This window comes from Meriones unguiculatus, chromosome 3, assembly GCF_030254825.1.
Source record: "Meriones unguiculatus strain TT.TT164.6M chromosome 3, Bangor_MerUng_6.1, whole genome shotgun sequence".
NCBI lineage: Eukaryota > Metazoa > Chordata > Mammalia > Rodentia > Muridae > Meriones > Meriones unguiculatus.
This window is the reverse complement of record NC_083351.1, coordinates 15332292-15351335: the sequence shown is the minus strand read 5'-3', so window position 1 is coordinate 15351335 and position 19044 is coordinate 15332292. Positions and strand designations below refer to the sequence as shown.

Below are 19044 nucleotides of genomic sequence, written 5' to 3'. Positions count from 1 at the left end.
CTTTCCCCAGGCCCCTGCTTAGAGCTCTCTGATCCTCTTGGCCTCCCAGGGAGAGAAGAGGGTGAAGACAAGTTCATACCAGTTCCAGAGCAGAATGCATTGTGCGCCCAGACCCAGCAGGGCACGAGGATCAGAGGAGTCCCGGGGATGAGAAAGGCTTTGGAGAGTTCAAAGCCTTTCGTCAAGGAAGCCACGTGGCATGGTGTCCTGGACACAGACCTGGGCAGGGTCCTGGGGTGCCTGCTCTGCTAAGGACCCTCGTGGGATCCTGAGAAGCCACTCTGGAATCTCTTTGGGCCTCAGTTTCCCTCTACGTAGCAAGAAATGTACATGAGATGAGGTGGGAACCCTGGGATATGGGGCATTTCAATATGACCCTGGTTACCTGCTGTGATTAGCAGGAATATGATCCCAAACGATGCCTATATCTCTATCCTGGGAAATATGGCCACTCATGGGGCAAGAAGGCCCTTGAGATGGGAGATTTTCCTGTGTTAGCCCCATGGGGACCCAACTTAAAGGGCCAGGTCTTTCCCAGTGGGACACCCTAGGGTTTAGAAGGCTGAAAAGCCAGGCACCCGTGGATGACTGCGAGCTATCAGAGGTCCTGGGCAGGGACTTGACGGGGTCTCAGTGACTCAGGGTGTCTGGCAGATGAAGGAAGCAGCCATCCCTGGAGAACCGGAGCCAGATTCTGCTCACTGTTTCGATACACAAGGGCCAGAAGCCAGGCCTGGTGATGCAGGGGCTACAATCACAGCTATTCAGGAAGCTGAGGCAGGAAGATCTCAAATTCAAGGTTTCCCTGGGGCCATAGAGTGAGCTTAAGGCCAGCCTGGGCAACTTGGTGAGACTGCGCTTTCAAATAAAAAGGGGAAAGATACTATAGCTAGATGGTAGAGCACAAGCCTGGCGTGTGCACGAGGTCCTGGGTTCCGTGCAAAAGTAAAGATTAGAAACTCCGACCTCAGACGGTCCCACAGCCCCAAGAGTATGGCCCATGCCCCGCTTAGTTCGAAGAGATCCACACAGCCTCAAAACTGTGAGGGCCTACTGTGTGTAACTGGAGATTGCCAAGCGTGGTGTAGCGATCTGGCATTCCTTCTAGGCCTCTGCAAAAGCCCATTTATTTTCAGGCAGGGAAACTAAGGCCAGAAAAGTGAGGTCTCCCTTACAGCTGGGACACCCCCCCCAGCTCAGAAAACAAGAAGTCGTCAGGCCTGGCGCTGCTGTCGTTTCTCCCACGTACCAGCTGGGCTGGGAGGAAAGGGCATGCCTTTCAGCCTGTTGGTCAGCGTTCCTCACCTAGAAGGCTGCAGTCAAATATCTGGCCACAGGACTGTTGTCTGTAGCTGTCCTGCCATCCCTGGCCCTGACAACATCATTCAGATCCTTCGACCTCTTGCCATGATGGTCGTGGGCGAGTCCCTAACTCAGTTCAGAGCTCTTATGTATCAAACTAACAAAGACCCTTTTGGCTCTGTGATGGACTCGTGGCTGAGGGCCTGGCCTACTACCTGCATATACTGAACAAAGGGGTCATACAATGAACTTCACGGTCACAGTGGATGCAGGAGACCTCTGGGTTCTGAGGACCTGCCTAGACCAGGCAGCCTGGGTGGCAGTGGTGACGTGAGCTGAATTCCTCACAGCAGCCCATGTGAGGGAGGAAGCCGACGGGGAAGAACAAGCAGATAAAAATCTACTGACCAGCCCAAGGCTGCTGGCTGGGGACAGCTGGGCTAGATTTGAGGCAGGCATAGTGTCATAAACCTGGAATCCCAGGACTCTAGAAATAGAGGGAGGCGGATCAGAAGTTCAAGGTTATCCTCAGCTGCCTATTGAGTTTAAGGCCAGCCTGAGCTACGTGGGATCCCATCTCAATAAACAAACAAACAAATAAATAATAACAAATAAATCAAAGCCAGGTTCCCACCTGACACCTACGCCCAGACCTTCCTCCTCACACCCTGATAGGTGTGAGGAGGGGTTGGGGGTGGCAAGATGCAGAGCTTAGACTGGAGCAGCCTTGGAGGGTAGCCCGGGATTCTAGGTGACCCTGAGGACTGGTCCCTGTGACTGAGATGTCTCCATCTCCACCTCCATGGCTACCTGGCTGTCCTGCTTGTCATTTGGATACCCACATAAACGCCACCTCTTCCAGGAGCTATCTGCCTCACCCTCTGGTCTCTCTGTTCCTGTGTATTGGGTCTGGGGGGGCGGCAGGATGGCTGTTTGGCAGAGTTCAAAGGCTCTGACAGCCGTGCCCAGTCCTGGGGTCTTTCAATCCCAGCTGGCCAGCCTGCGTATATGGACTGGCGTTTCCTCTAGCGTAAGCCCTACTAGCCCAGCCCAGGCTGCCTCCTCAGTCCCTGAGCACCACCTGTGACTGGGCAGAAGGCACCCTGCAAAGGCAGAGTGTGGGTGGAGGCGCGTGACGGCTTTATGAAGTCAGAAGACAGCTCTGGCCCCGGCGAGTGCCAGGGGACTGTAAGAACAGCCCAGTGCTTGCCCGAAGAGAAAGGCTTTTTCCTTTTAAGGCAGTGAACTAGATATTTATAAATTAAATTTTAGGGTCTGTCCAAAACCCACCACTGAATGCATCGGTCTGGAACCAGCACCCCCCCACCCCCCACCCCCGCTGCCGCCCCGTTTTCCTGCCGTCTCCAATGTCCCAAGCTCCCCCTCCTTGCACGCTTCCCTGAACCTTCTGCGAACGCTTCTGGACTCTCCCTGTGGGGTGTCCCCTTCTGGGTGCTGGGACAGCCTCTGTGAGGAAAAGCAGACCACTGTATGTAGGCGGTGATGGTGGAGCAGACAGAGGGACGCATAATGATCAGAGACATAAAACTAAATTTTAGCCGCAGGAATGCGAGGCCCCGGGCTGGGAGGGGTGTCTTGAGTCAGGACTGTCATCGAGACGAGCTCGGGTCTGCAGGCAGGCCAGGGCCACACGTGCAAAGGCCCTGCGGCGGGAGGGCTTGGGGCTTAGGAGGAACAGTGGGACTGGCTGTCTGCCACCTCCTGGGCTTCTCTTCTTCCTTGCCTGATCCCAGCTCTTCAGCCTTCAGAGCCCAGCTCGGGAAGCCAGTGGTCTGCACTGGTGGGCACGCTTGGGTCTCATTCAGGCAGCTGGGATACAGGCCCTGTGGCTATGGATTACCTCACACCCACAGTGTAAGTCCTTACAGGCAGGACGGTTTGCTCCAGGCTGGATTCAGAGGCCGGTGGTCCCAGCGGTCCCAGGATTAAATCAAGAATTGAGCGCATGCCTGTAATCCCAGCACTCTGGGAGGCAGAGGCGGGCATGTCTCTGTGAGTATGAGGCCAGCCTGGTCTACGAAGAGAGTCCAGGACAACTAAGGCTACACAGAGAAATTCCGTCTCAAAAGAAAAAAAAAAAAAAAAGGCCACTGAGTAGCGGGACTCTCCTTGTGATCACCCCCAGGTCTCTGTGTCTCAGCCTATTCAATGGAGGTAAGTGTGTGTGTGTGTGTATGTGCATGTGTGTGCATGTGTGTCCGTGTGTGTGTGTGTGTGTGTGTGTGTGCCCATGTGCCAGGGCATTGCTCTATATGGCTGCCCAGCTCCTGGCTGGGCTGTGCGATGTGTTCTTCAAAGGGCTTGAAACAGAGAGCAGTGGGAAAGGGAATAAGGCCCGGGGCTCAAAGGGACTTGGGCTCAGTTGGACTCAAACAAAGACAAAAGTTTCTCTTTTGTCTGACAGCAAGGAACCCTGGAGTGTCCACAAATAATCCTCAGACCACACTCACAGCTCTCCCTCAGTAAGCCTGGGTGCAGACCCGGAGCCTGGGATCCAAACTCTCCCGTCTGGTCCCGGCAGCGCACACTTCCGTGGGGAAAACCGAGACCCAAGTGAGGAAGTGACTTCATGGGTGCGACAGAAGGTGCAGTCTCCGTTCTTTGCCCGGGAACAGCAGGCAGAGCACACCTCCCACCCCCTCCACGCTGGCCTTGGCCGTGGACTCGCTGTGACTGCTGAGCTCCGGGCAACTGCTGGTGCAGCGTGGCTCCTGCCGCACGCCCACCCTCCACCTGGAGAGAAACCAGCCTGGGAGGCTGCTGAGTCACAGCAAAGGCTGGAGAGAGCCTACATCGTGGACGCCTGCCCAGTACAGTGGGCCCCACAAGAGAAGCCGGTATCCTTCAGGCCCCCACAGTGAAGGAGGACAGGGATGCCGCCCTTGTCTACTGAGCGTTGAAGGGGTTTTGTTACACAGCACTCTCGCAGGAAGGGCTGACCATTATACTAAAGACACAGGCAAGAACACGCCGGAGCTAGGATGGAAAGCCAGGTCGTCTGCCCCAAATCCCTCCTCCTTCCTGTGTGCATTCCTGTGAGCGCGTGTGTGGAAGCCGGAAGGTAAGCTTGGGTCACTCACCAGGTACTGTCCATGTGAGATGGGGTCTCTCGCTGGCCTGGGCTGCGTGGCCAGTGAACTCCTGGGATCCTCCTGTCTCATCTCCCAGCACAGCTGCATTTTGCTTTGTAGGTAGGTTCTGGAGACTGGACTCAACTCCTCATGCCTGTGCAGTTAGCACCTTACCTACTGAGTCAATCCCCTAGCCCCTCCTGTTTTTCATTCCTGAGGGCTTCCCTAGACACCTCCTTCCAGAAGCCCCTCCTCTCCATCCCCTTCTCAGCAGCCCAGGCCCCACCCCTTGCGGTTAAGCAGGATGCTCTTAGCAACAGCTCTCCCTCACCTTGGGCATCACGGAGGGCTTCCTTTCTGCCTTCTCCCATGGAGAAGCACTGCTCCCTTCCTCTTTGGTAGCCAGGGCTCCAGCTGAGTTTTCTCAAGATGGAGAGACTCACCATTGGGCCCCTGTGGGCTGTTGGGTATCTTGGCCAACAGCTGTAGCTTCTGAGGCTCTCTAAAGTGTGTTGCCCCTCTGGACCCCAATCAAAGGATAGCTCCGTGTTCTCATATTAGCTCACTGTTCTAAACTTTTGGATTTGGGGTATATTTGTTACTGAGCATTATCATCACAGTAACTGACTGATACACTCTCCTCACACCTTCAGCCAGTTACGTCCCATGGTCGCACGAGAAGCCATACTCCTTATCAGACACAAAAATAGACAGCAGAGCCACCTTCGTGGTCAAACGTAAGCCCTTTCTGCCCACCAGGCCGGTCACAAATTCACAAACACACATGCAAATAAGCTCCAGGGCCCCAGGCACGTGTCTTAGAAACACACAGAGTGACAGGACCACATGTTCTGCACGGAACTGTGCATCACCAGACTCATGGCCGCAAACTAACACCGGAGCCCCTTAGCCCGAGCCATCCTTCCCGGCTTGTGACCTGACTTCTCCAGCTGCCAGCAGGGGCCCTGAGGAAGCCGTGGCTCCTCTTTCTTCCCCGAAGTACCCTCCATTGCTTGCCTGGGGTCCCTTAGTTTTGCAAACTGCAGCCACAGCAGCCCACCTCCTCCAGGAGGCCTTCCTGGTCCTGGCCTGAACTTCTGCCTCCGGCATCTCTGTGTGTTCCCCATGAAGGAGAAGCCGAGGAGTGGCTTGCTTCTTCCTGGGTGAGAACCTGCTGTTCAGCAAAGATTGCTGAGTGAATGGCCCAGGGACGACTCTTGGGAGCGTTGACCCACAGGTGAAACCTATTTTTTTGTTTTGTTTGTTTGTTTGTTTGTTTTAAAGTGTCAGCAATCAAACCCAAGGCCTACACTTGCTAGGCAAGTGCTCTGCTACAGAGCGTCAGCCCCAGGCAGAGCTGCTGATTCTTGCAGACAGGATCTTGCTATGTAGCCCAGGCTGCCCTCAAATTCACGACCCAGCGCTAGGATAGCAGATGGAGAGTACCACCTTGGCGCACAACGTAGCACAGAGAGACAGGCCCCTCCCCTCGTACCCGGGGCGCTCACCGGCTTGGTTGGTGGTGATGTTCACGGAGGCGAACTGGGGCGAGAAGGGGCTCTGGTCAGTGACGCCGTTCACGGCCTGGATCTCGAAGGTGTACTGCGTGTGCGCCAGCAGGTCGCTGATGTAGATGCGCGGCTCGGTCAGGCCCAGCTGGCGGGGCGCGTACTGCACGTTGTCCCCACAGCGCGTGCAGGCGCCCCGGCCCGAGCCGCAGCTCTTGCAGATGATGTTGTAGACGAGGTCCTCACGGCCCCCCGAGTCTCGGGGCGGCGTCCATTCCAGCATGAGGGACGTCTCGTTGACGCTGGAGATCACAGCCTGGGGCGCAGAGGGGATGGCTAGGGAGGGGACGAGAGGGTCAGCGGAGCCTGTGGGTCTACTCGCCTCCCCCCCCCAAAAGCTTCTAGACTATGTGATCGTGCTGAGGACCAATGTCTGCTTTCCTCTTGGTCCCAGCCTCCTTCAGAGTACATCCCTGGAGACCGTGCTTTCATGTGTGGGATGACCCTGCATGCCACCAGTCTCTCTCTGTCTCATCCCTCCTTCCTGTGTGTTGTGTATGCTCTCTAGTTGCAGGTGTGTGTGTGTGTGTGTGTGTGTGTGTGTGTGCGTGCATGTGACTGTGTGGAAGTGTGCGTGTGCTGCATGTGAGTTTGTGTGTGTGTGTTGCATGTGAGTGTGGTATGTACATGCATGTGACTACATGAGAGTTTGTGTGTATGTTGTATGTGAGTGTGTGTGTATGCTGCATGCATGTGATCATGCAGATGTGTGCATGGCCATATGGAGGTCAGAGCAAGGGCATCCACTGCCTCCCTCGATCATTCTCTGCCTTGCTTTGGGGCAGGGTCTCCCACTGACCTGAAGCTCACTAGTCCCCAAGGCTGGCTAGCTAGCTGGCTCCTGCGACCAGCCAGTCTCCCCCTCCTCCTCCCCCTCCGTGCCTGCCTTTTCACATGGGTGCTAGGGATTTGAACTCAGGTCCTCCTGCTTGCAGAGCAACCGCCCTTACCCACTGAGCCACCCCCTCCCCCAAGCTCTCTAGAGTTGTGGCTTAAAACGAAGATAGATGGCTACGTTTCAACTTTTTCTCCTTTTTGCTGCCTAGAATGTGTGCGTGTGAGTGTGTATGTGTTTCTGTGTGAATATGTATGTGTGTTTGCATATTGTGTGAGTGTGTACTTGTGTGTGTGTTTGTGTACGTGTATGTATTTGTATGTGTGTGAGTGTATATGCGTGAATGTGTATGTGTGTATATTTGTATGTGTATGTGTGTATTTGTGTATGTGTGTGTATATTTGTATGTGTGTGAGTGTGTATGTGTGTGAGTGTGTATGTGTATGTGTGTTTGTGTATGTATTTGTATGTGTTGAGTGTTATGTGTGAATGTGTATGTGGGTATATTTGTACGTGTGTATTTGTGTATGTGTGTGAGTGTGTATGTGTGTGAGTGTGAATGTGTGTCTATATTTGGTATATGTGTGTGACACCTAGAGCTTCAGCAGCAGTATTAGAAGACGTGACCTTAAGGGGAAAGGCCAGGAGCCTCAGAGGCCACCATGAATTCTGAGCCCTTCAAGCCCCTTCAACATGACAGAAGAGGTCTGTGTGCTCTAAGTCGCTGGGGTCAGCTCTGCGAATGTCACCCTGGCTGATGTAGGGGGCAGAACACTGCTGTTTTCCAAGAGAACCCTGACCTTTGACCCAAGGTCCAGGCTGCACCTGCAGCCTGTGCACTGAGCAGCCTCTGTCGTGGGTGTCACCTGGCTCTTCTGCCAGCCCTTGTCCTGCCCCTCTGTGGATCAAGAGCCTGGCTTTTCTCCTCCACGTGACCGAGTGGAAGGAGGGGGGGGGTCAGATGCCAACTGCAAGGCTAACCCAGAACCCCCGGGCGCTCGGCTGCTCTGAGGCCATTCCCCTCCCCGCTGGGCCTTCCTGGGAGTGGACCGGGTGTGGGAGGGGCCGTACTTGTGCAAGGCATGTCTAAGGGGTCCAGGTCGGCCCTGTAGTAGCCGTTGCGGCATACGCAGTTGGTGGCGCCCTCGGAGGTGGTGCGGCTGTTGATGGGACAGTGGGTGCAGGCCTCGTCCCCTTGGTTGGCCTTGAAGGTTCCTGACGGACAACCTGGGGAAGAACACAAGGACGGTCACCGAGGAGCCCGGGTGAGACAGAGAGGCTGTAGCACGGGGAGGGACCCCTGGCCATGATCCTGGGGACCCAGAGTCTCAGGTCCGCCCTGGAAGCCTGGCTTTGGCCCAGGGTTTCCATTAGACCTGTGTGTTTTTCGTCCCTGAAGTTGCCTGTGGATTCAGCCCCCTCAGTGAGCTCCCATAATGGTCCTGGCCCACCTGTGCCTCAGTCTAGAAGGGCTTGATGGAGTCTGGATTCCTAACCTGGTTAGCTACTAACTAGCCCATAACTAGGTAATAGGGTTCCAGGTCACAGACATGAAGTGTTATAGTCAGCCACTGTGTGTACCTTGGTAGGTGATGAAGATACTGCTGTCATTGCACAGACCTGGGTCTGAGGTGAGCATTCTACACTCGCACATATGATGCCTGATACAAGCCCGTGCCACGCTAGGCACCATGTAAAGTTTGGCTAAAGTGTTAAAAACGAACAAGCAAAACAAACAAATCAATGGGGCTTGCAGTGCCAAGTTCAGCCTGAGGGGGCAGTGTCTACACTCAGGCAGCATCTGGCCCTCTGGGTTCTCCCAGGAGTGAGGTGTCTTTTTTCCTTTTACTCTTCGCTGCCTTGCTGCCAGGGCGTGCATGGGTTAGCATCTACTGCAGGCAGCCATGACAGTGTTGGTGGCTTCAAATCCACCCACCCGCTCCTGCTGGCCTGGGAAGGGAATCAGAGGTTGATGACTGGACCCTGTCCCTCTCAGCCTCTGTCTAAGGAAAACTTCCAAAGATGCTGCTAGTTCACCTACAGGCCAGGGGTCCTCATCTGGAAGACATCTAGTCCATGCCTGGGTGCTGCGTGACTTTTAGCAAGTGGCTGCACCTCTCCGAACATCGTTTTCCTTGTATACAGACAGCTAACATAAACCGTCCTAATTCATCTTTCCAGCCCTGGTGTTTGGTGTTTATCGTTCAAGGCCTACTCTCAGCAACTCATCAGCCCTGGTGTTTGGTGTTTATCGTTCAAGGCCTACTCTCAGCAACTCATTTCCTCCCAGCTTAGCCTCCAGTCAGGGATCCTGCCTTTCCTGAAACAAATCCAAAATTCAAAGAGCTTTACCCTCCTGTCATAATTACCTGGACATTTTCTCAGTGGCCCCAGAACTGAAGCCGCACCTGATTCACTGCTGTTTGCCCTCTGCCTAGCCTAGAAGCTGGTATTCAGCAAGTGCCGTATAAAGGCTTCCCGAAGCTGCTTGCTTCAGTGGGGGAGACAGCTTTACAGAATACAAAGTTAGGATGGCAGTGAACACAGCATAGGGACATCCCACAGCCACCTGCGTGTTGAGCGTGACCAGTGACCTAACCCGCTTCTGTGTCCGGAAAACAGAGCAACAGCACTTAGCGTCACTGAGAACACTCTACTGGTTCCCCTCTGTACAAAGGGCCTGGAACAATCTTGGCGCAGACACACCTGTTCAAAACCAAGCTGCTGAGCGACCTCGGATGAGTTAGCTGACCTCTCTGAGCTGCAGTGTCCTCACTGGTGGCAAACTTCCTCCCACATGATGTGGCTATGAAGTTACAGGGAACACAGCACCCGGTACAGGGTGGAGGAGGGGCTCTGCTCAGCACCAATCCGAGCACAGCTCTTTTTACAGATGGAGGCCGGGAAACAGCCACTCTCAGGCCTGCCTCTCCTGCTTGCTTCCGGAACACAGGTCAGCAAAGTTGGTGACCTGATTAATCAATGGCCACCCTGGCTCATGCTGTCCTGACCACAAGGGATTAGACAGGACTTCATCATCAACAGGCTTCTGCAGCTTCAGTGACATGACCAAGGAGGGTCCCAATTGGAGATGGAAAAGGGGGAAATGGTGAAGGGGGGTGGTGGAAGTAGGAGATGGGGCAATGCTCCTGACCAACATATATACAGCAGCAGTTCTGAGTCCCCTGGACTGTTAGCTCTGTCCTAAGGATTTGGCCATTCCAATCTCTGGAATCTCCGGGGCCTTGGCTAGCAGTCACCCTGCCTCTCCTGCATCCAGACAGGGGAATTAAAGCACCAAGAGGGAGGGAGAGTCACTGTCTCAGGATGAGGCTTTGGCAGCAGAGCTGGGGTCAGCCCCAGGCCGTCTGGCCTCAGAGTCCGGGGTGACTTTCTTTTTCATCCACAGCCCCCCATGTTGGTGGATAGCCGATGGAGCGACAGCTGCTACTCTGGGAACCTCTGCAGCTCTGGCTCTGTGGACTCCTCCTCACTCATCAGCCCTGGACACTGGGGACCAAGACTGGGCTACCACCTTGGCCTGGCCCAGGGATCCTAGGGCATTTGGCCATACTAGCTGCAGAGTGGCACCAGCCAAGGGCTAGCCTCTCAGGGTTTGTGTCCTTCTCCGAGGAAGCTTGCAGGAGGGTCTACAACTGTCCCTATGATATCAAAGGATTTGGCTCCAAGCTTGGGCTCCTCCTGGTTCCCTCATCAGAGCATGTACAGCCCTCAGCGCCTGCTCCATCTGCTGGCCAGTTCCCGGCTGCCTGGCAGGTGGCTGCTCTCTCCCCTCTGTGCCATGCCAGCCCTTCCATCTGGACCACCTTCCCAGCTGCTGGGCTGGGCTGCCCAGGCCATCTAGCTGGTTCCCTAGTCACCTCTCCATCGGCCACCCCCAGTCCCTGAACTCCCTCAAACCTGCTCCTCTTCACCTGGGAGGCCGCCTCACTCTCTGCCCGGTCACCAGGAACCCACCCCCCCCCTTTCCTGCCTGCACCTCCTCTCCTCCCACCCCCTGCAGTCACTCAATTACTAGGCCTTCCCTCCACGGCAGGGTCCCACGCCTGCCTTTCTTGGCCAGCTCCCACCCCTGCAGGCTTCTAGAAAGCTCTTCCCGCCCGCTCCTTGGCCTCACAGGGCCATCTGGCCTCCTCCTGCCCAGCCTCCCCAGCCAGCTCTCTCAAATACAAGCAGGTCCGCGTTACTGGCAGACAATGGAATATTATTTGGCTGCAAAAAGGAGCAAAGTCCCGGGTATGTGCTCCCCACCGGGGAACCTTGAAAACACTGTTCTCTCTCCAAGAAGCCGGTCACAAAAGTACAGCTCCATTTGTAGGAAATAGGCGCAGGAGAGACGCATCTGAAGAGACAGGAAGTCGATGTGTGGCTGCCAAGGGCAGGGGACAGGGGAGAATGGGAAATGACTGTTAATAGGTAACAGGCTTACTTTGGGGGCGATGAGAACATCCTGAGATTGATCGTGGCAGCGTTTGCGCGGCTCTGGCTGGGAATGCACTAAAACCCCCGATGGTCCCTCTGAGCAGGTGCATTCAGAGGCCTGTGTTCAATGCCTCCCTGTGCAGTTGCTATCCCAAATGCCACCCCTGGGTGCCCAAGACCTTCAGGGGCCCCACAGGCTGGGGTACTACCCACCTCTCCTGCCTTGATGACCATCCCCTGTCCCTCCACATTCACGAGTCGTGGGACATGTGACCCCCACCATGCTTCCTGCCCTTGCCACCTGGACTGCCCTCCCTTGGTCACTGGGCCAATGATACCTACTCCAGGGAGTCTTCCTGAGCACCTGTCTTAATGCCTTCCTTATCAATCCATGTGCCCAGCTGAGCTGTTTACCCTGGGAGGCCTTGCCAGCCACCAGGATGGATGGATGAGCAGTGGGAAAAACACCTGCTCAAGACTTCTATCGGCATTTGGGGAAACCGAGGCCCAGGGAGAGGCTGACACACAAGGTTCTTAAGACTTAGCTCCCTCTTCTCCCCTGACCCCCAAGAAAGGTCTGGGCTATCCCTCATTCCCTGAACCCTTGGATGTCACATGCAAGAGCTCAGGAGGAGGAGGAGGCCTGAGAGCAGACAGAGCAAGCATCTCAACATGAGCAGTGCTGAGTGCCCAGGGACCTCCCTGCCCAGTCTTTGTCCCTGCCAGCCCTCCGCAGTCAGTGCAGGAATCTGCTGGACAAAAGCTCAGCGGCTAAACACTGTTTAACTCAGAATAGATCCACGAGGCCCAAGGGGTCAACTCCAAGTGTCTCCCAGCGACTCGCCACCATTCCAGTCTCCACAGGGCTCACTAGCGGTTTCACTTCCAGGCGTCTGCTAAACTGCCCCCTGCCTGGTGCCCTGTCTAATCTACTCGAAGGTTACCACCTTAGGAAGGCCGGCTAGACTAAAAGTGCCAAAGTGGTGCTGGCCCCTCGGCTTGTTCCAACATTAGAAAGCAGCCCGGGGCCTTTCAGGTCCGTGTGTGTGTGTGTGTGTGTGTGTGTGTGTGTGTGTGTGTGTGTGAGAGAGAGAGAGAGAGAGAGAGAGAGAGATCCCTTCCCTGTGCTGAAGATGCTAGGCAGCCTTCAGTGGGGCCCCAGGAGGTGGTGGTGTTGGCTAAACAGTGAAATACCCTCTCACAGGACAGAAGCAGGGAGAGGTGGCAGGCCACTAGCATCTCCATGACCCATCAGACCACTTCATTGTGCAGATGGACTCCCGCCAGCCACTTGCTCTCTCTGTCTTCTGGACCTGTCTGCTAAGATGACCAGATTTTTTTCCAGTTCTTAAATTCAAAGTCCTGAGTCCCTGATTCCCAGGTCTGAGGCCAGCTGGGGGGTTCACAGTCCCCTTGGACACTCATTTTTTTTTTCTCCCGTAGCCCAGGCTCTGAACTCTCCATGTAGCTGAAGATAAACTTGAACTTCTAATCCTCCTGCACCTACCTCCCGAGTGATAGGATTATTGTGTGTGTGTGCCACCACACCCGTCAGTGCTAGGGATCAAACCCAGGGCTTTTCATGTGCTAGGCAAACACTCTACCAACTGTGCCATAGCCCCACGCCTGCCCCTGCCACACACTTCCCTTGCTCTGCTGGCCACTTCTCATTCAATCCCAGGGACTTCGGTGGCCTGGCTGCACAACCTGCTTCTTTCTCCTCCGGGCTTCTCTCTGTGCCCCTTCCCCCCACCTCTGCCCAGCAGCCAGCTCAGGCCTCAAGCCAGCACAGACCTGTTCTGCCCCCAATAATGGTTGCTGAACCAACCAGCTGGCTAGCAAGCGAGAGGCCCATCTCACATTTGTGTTCCTGAATCGTGTGTGCTTTCCCTGAGGGCCAATTCCAGGTGATCGACTGGCCAGAGATCAGGGCCGCTGTGTTGTTAAGAAACGTGTGTGTGTAGCTGGCTCTGGTCAGCTCCCCAGTACAAACCAGGCCAGTCTTGCTGGGTGAGGTGACACGGTCTACTGGCTGGTGAGCGGCGGACAGGGTAGAGCTGAGCCTCAGTACTGTGTGCACAGTAGGTGTGCCGGGAGATTCTATTAGAAGACAGGATGCTATTCGCAAAGCGCCAGGCCTCAGGGCCTGGTCTTCGTGACCCTGGGGACTCAAAGCTGCCCCCAAGCAAGCTGTAACAGCACAACTGCCATTTTCCAAAACCTTCCACGGGCTGGGCCAGTGCTCGGCCCTGAGTGGCCTGGATTCTCTCACTTGAATCATGTCATTGCACACCAGCCTTGGCAAAGTTACTATTTGGATTTGAGAGAAAAGGAAACGGGATGGGGGGTGGGGTGGTCAGCAAGATGGCTCAGTGGGTAAGACGCCTAACCGAGTGTCTTGACAAGGTGCCGACCTGAGTTCGAACCTCCGGCACCCACGTGGTAGGAGGCTAGAACCAACCCCAGCAGGCTGTCCCCTGACCTCCCCACATGTGTGCCACGGCAGGGACATCCCAACACGCACGCACGCACGCACGCACGCTCGTGCATAAAAGCAAAAAGGAACCGGGAAGTGCACACCTTTACTGCCAGCGCTTGGGAAGCAGAGGCATGCGGATCTCTGTGACTTCAAGGCCAGCCTGGTCTATAAAGGGAGTTCCAGAACAGCCAGGGCTACACAGAGAAACCCTGCTTCAAAAAACAAAAAACAAAAAACAAAAAACAAAAAAAAAAGAAAAAGAAGAGTAAAAGAAACTGAGGCTCAAAGGGGTGCCTGGCCACCTTAAGTCACACAGTTGGAAAATGGCAGGGGTTAGACTTCCTCTCTGAGTAATTCTGAATCCTTGTGCTCAGATGCCACCGGTTAGGGAAATCATCGCAAGGTCAAGTGTCAACTGCCAGGGTTGGAGACTATTTTATGGAGGCCAGTCACCCAGCAGGACCGAGGCAGAGCTCTGCCCTCCGGCCCAAGACATCAGTCCAGGCAGCCAGTCTGCTCTGCCTTCTGCAGATGCCCAGAGTGCTTGGCCAGGCGAGCGGATGGCAGCCAGCCGGAGACGGGAGGGGGATTGTAAGGAGACAGATTTTCTTCCCGCCTGCCCCCTGGGCTCCAGGGATAGGTGATAATTGACCAAGTAAGGCCCAAGCCGGTCGAGGCAAGGCTCCATCTGGGCCTGGCATGGTGGGTCTGCTAATTGGCACCAAGTGATCCTTGGTAACTGGCCTGCCGCTTCTGCCCCTTCTTCAGGGGGATGCTGGGTTTGTCCCAAAGATGACTGATGCCATTTGGAGTCAGCTGCTTAGTCAGGCCTGATGTTCAGGGTTGGTTGGGGGGGGGGCGCCTGGAGAGAGTTTCCTGAATTCTAGGTGACATTGTAAAAGGTCTCTCGCCCCTCCCCCACTCGGGATACCTGTCACTCTCCTCCCTGAGCAGAGCTCTGATGAGTCTGAATCTGGTCACGGACCAGTTGATGCTGGTCTGGTCCTACCCCTCATTAACTGTGTGACCTCCGCAAATTGCCTCACCTCTCAAGGCCTCAGTTTCTCCAGAATGCAATGAGGATGATGATAAGACAGACCTTGAACTTGTTGGGGAGATTCAATGAGTTAGTAGTACAGATCTTGGAATGGTGCTGGGCCTGTGCCAGTACAAAACAGTGCCTGCTGCCACCGCGGAGGCAGAACCGCCCTTGCTGGGAACACTTGGCCTCAGAAGTGTTTCAGATGTCAGGCTGTAGACTATTTGCATAAATGCAATGAGCTCTTGAGACCCAAGTCTGAACATGACAGTCATTCGTGTTCACACGCACCTTTTATATGCCGCCTGGAGGGCATTCAACACCATATTCTGTGTAGTTTTGTGCCTGGAAAAGTTTTCCTGGAATAGCATTTCTGGTTGTGGCATCCGGTTTAGGATAGATAATCACTCATTTGCAACTCATCTGCCCTTGCCTGCTGTACGAAGCCTGGAGACACAGGGCAGCGGACACAGCAGCCCCTGAGGACAGCGGACCCTGTCCTCAGAAGTTCAGGCTGGGCTCCAGGCATCTATCTAAATGAGGACTCTGAGACATCGGGGCCCAGACTCAGGACACCAGATTGGGTTGTCGTGCCTTCCTTTAGCCAGCTTCTCTACCTGATGTGGTAGAGGGTGAGGGGGTAGTTTCTGGGGTCTGCAAAGCAGTGGCTCCCCTGAGTGTCTTGGTAAGTTCTGGGTTCTGGCTGGCAAAAGGAACTTGCCTAGATAAAGAGTTCTGGGAACAAAGTTTGTTGGCTGGATGACCTTTGGCAGTGTGAGCTTCATTACTGATGTGGCTTGGCTGTGCCTGGCCAGGCAGGTGCTGAAGGGACCATTCCCTCTGGCCGTCAGACTCCGGTTGCAGACAACACCAGGCTCTGCCTTTTCCCTTTGTACCGAGAGAAGGCTGATCTCTACGCTGCCAGGGTCTGGTGCTGTGCCCTGGTCAGGGAAGGGCTGGCAGAGTCCTAGTGGCTGAGCTAAGCAGAAAGAAGGGGCTCCAATTAGCCTTAGGCCTCGGGCCTTTTGCATTCTACTGTCTCCTGCTTTTACCACCCAGACTAAGCAGCAGCCGGTCCCCCGGGACAAGTCAGGCAGGATGCCCAGTGGGACCTCCAACACTATTGTGGAGCCATACTGAAGCTCCTGGTAGGCAGAAAGAGCTTCCTCCCTGGAGATTCTCGGGAATCTATCCAGCCATGCTTGGCTCTTGACAAACATATACTCAAGGAGGTGATACCCCACTTTATTCTTTTACAGAACTGAGGTTTGAACCCAGGGACTTCCACACACCGGGCGAGCCCTCTACCATCCCTGCTCTTACTGTTTCCTTTAGGACTCGTTCTATGTAGTCCAGACAGGCCTTAACCTTACCCTCCTCTCTCTCCCACAGCCGCCCCAACCCCACCCCAATCTCCCAAGGAACTGGGATTAGAGGTCCAGACCACCGGGCCTGGCCATCATTTTAGAAGTGAGGAAACTGAGAGAAGAAAGTGTCTTGTGAAATATCACACTTAGCCAAGGGGGTGGTGGGGGTGGGAGTGGCAATTATAGCCAGGGAAGGTAGAGACTTATGCTTAAGGCTAGCTAGCTTACCTGTGGACCAGGGTCTTTGATCTACTCTGGATGCCGCAAATCCCCTCCCACACATCTGGCAATTGGCTCTATAAGAATCCCACCACCTTGCCTTGCTCGGCTCAGCTCGGAGCCCCTTGAGAGCAGATCCGGAGCACCTGGTACAGAATCTGCCCTCTGTAACAGCTCCCTAAGCGACTGGCCCTAGGCTGATGGCCCTAGGGTGGTGGCGGGAAGGGGCGGAGCTCCCAGTGTTTGTGAAAGGTAGACGACGGATCCCACAGTGTGCAAAGGTGACTGGGGACATCTGGCAGCTCAGCCTTCCCAGTCCCCGGACCCTGTGTCAGGCCCCCTGGTCCCTGACAGCCTGCCTCCCTTCAAGATACCTCAGCTCCCCACCAAGAGGCCAGAGCTCCTACCCACCCAGCAGGCAGCCCCATTCCTCCAATTTCCTCTCAATTAATCAAGCTCTGAACTTTTTAATTATCTGCCTGCAGGGTGACTCCCCGCACTGAAGCAATTAAGGACATTTCTAAGGGCCGTGTGGTGGTGGTTGCTGCAGGCTCTGTCGCATAGGCTGACCAGCCCTCACGGCGGAGGGAGGCACCAACAGGAGGGCTGAATAACCCTCCCAACCCCTGGGTTGCAAGGTTATGGGGGTGCTGGAGTTTGAGCTATGGCAGGGATTGGAGCCATACAAGTCATCAGGATCACCCTTGCGACCCTCTGTAACGGGGCTGACCTGGATCCTAGCAGCTACAAGGTGGGGGTACACGGTGGGGCCCTAGGACGGCATGCGCCTTCACCTTGGACCCCGAGAGTGGGAAAGATGCCTATTTTACAGATGAGGAAACAGAGGCTGAACATCTGGTCAGTTTGTGCTGCAGCAGAACCGGAAGGCAGTTCCAACCCTGCGGCCACTTCCTGCCATATTCTTTCCATCACAGCCAGGGGTGTGGGAAACTGCCCAGGACCATCAGGAAAGTCTATCAGGAAGAGGTGTTTTCCAGGCTACGGGTCTGCTTCAACAGAAGCTGCTGGTGGGAGAGGGCTTCGCAGGCAGACCGCTCCGTGGTGCAGAGGCATGGGGGTGGGAACTCAGAATAGTGCAGGGTTGCTGAAGCGTGAAGTTCAAGGCCCTTGGGAGGTAGGTGATGCTGGAGAGGCAGGAGGGGGTCTGGGGAAGTCAAACTCACAGAGCTTTTAGGATCTGCTCTCTAAGTACCTACCCTGTTTTATGGCTGTAGACTCCACCACCCAGGCAGGGCTAGTAACTAACCTAAGGCCGCATAGTAAGTTACTATGGAGAAAAAGAGAGACAGAAGGGACGAGGCACAGGCTTGTGCAGCAGCCTCCAGACGATGTTTCTGGCTTTTGCCCTGGTCCTCCTTCCATTCTACTTCTGTGGGAAGTAGAATGTGTGTGAGGGGTGAGGTGTGGGACTGTGGGGGGTAGGGTGAGGCTATGGGTGGGGGCAGGGGTGGGGCTGTGGGGGGTGAGGTTATGACTAGGGGTAGATTTTGGGGCCATGGGTGGTTGTAGGGGTGGGGCTGTGGGGGTAGGGGTGAATCTATGGGTGATTGTAGGGGTGGGGATGTGGGGTGGGGGGTGAGGCTATGGGTGGGGCTGTGTGTGAAGTAGAGATCCCAAAGATGAGGAAGCACCTCTGGAGGCTCTCTGTTCAGGAACCTTCAAAACTCCCACCTTACCTGGAGTAAAAATCAAGAACCCAGAAGGTCCCCTCTTCCTCAGCAGGCTCACTTCCCACGGCATTCCTCTAGCCTCAGGGCCTTTGCACATGCTGATCTGCCTTCCTGGTCCATGCCCTTCCTCTCCTGTCGTTGAGTCAATGCCACACACTACGCCTTCCCGAGGACAAGGAAGGATTGGCTGTCCCCTCACCCTCAGCTGGAGACTCTCTGTGTGACAAACCTCTCCAGACTGGTGCTGCCCAGCGCTGGAAATCACTGTCTGCTGGAAGGCCAAATGTTAAATAATAATCACCATGTGCCCAAGGGGAAGCCGGATGTGTTCAGAAAGCTGGACACATCTGGTACGGCCAACCCTCCCCCAAGCCCCCAGGCACATACACGTGGCTGCTGTATTGACAGGTGGTAGAACAGGTCATGGAGATGTGGCCTGGTGTTCCAGGCCTGGTCAGAGTGGGCAGGAGAGCTGTCAGTATCCCTTGTGTGGCTCACCATACCTCAGTGGCCACACTGAAATGCAGACCCTAGGTCACCAGATTCCAAAGTCCCTACATCACTCTGTTGGCGCCGTCACCCCTGCTGGGGTTGGAGGTCCTAAGGAGGCTCCTTCCCCTCTCCCGCTGGGGGCGGGGCTCTCTCCGGGTCACCTTCTGCAGTAGTCCCTCTGCTATTGGAGCCAGAAATCTGGTCCTGGCCCCACCTGGGGGAGCCCCGGACTGGGGCTGGCCTCCCCCCTACCCCTGCCCCAAGAAAACCAAGCTCATTAATAAAGGACACAATTAGCTGTCAGCAGAGAACATGTCTGGAATTTTTTACCTGCTTGGTGAGCTGGGTTAAGGCAACAAACCTGGGACACCCGGGGAGGCAGCTGCTACACACCTTCCAGGCTCTGTCACTGGGCCGGGGTGGGAGTGTCTGCTCACAGGCCCTGGCCTGTGCGGGGAGGTTATTTTATTTTATTTTTCCAGGCCAGTGGTGACACTGACAGAGTGAGAGAGAGTCC

The 19044-nt window shown here is 55.2% G+C and overlaps 1 protein-coding gene across 5 annotated transcripts in view; it reads right to left on the bottom strand.

The window, feature by feature from the left end:
- Nucleotides 1-19044, bottom strand: part of Ephb2 (EPH receptor B2) — a 180961-nt gene that overhangs the window by 38395 nt on the left and 123522 nt on the right. For all 5 annotated transcript variants that reach the window (XM_060379279.1, XM_060379282.1, XM_060379280.1 and 2 more), the window contains exons 4-5: nucleotides 7869-8024; nucleotides 5903-6238 (exon numbers count right to left, since the gene is read on the bottom strand). In XM_060379279.1, the coding sequence (XP_060235262.1) occupies nucleotides 5903-6238; nucleotides 7869-8024 (492 nt within the window). The remainder of the gene's footprint in view (nucleotides 1-5902; nucleotides 6239-7868; nucleotides 8025-19044) is intronic.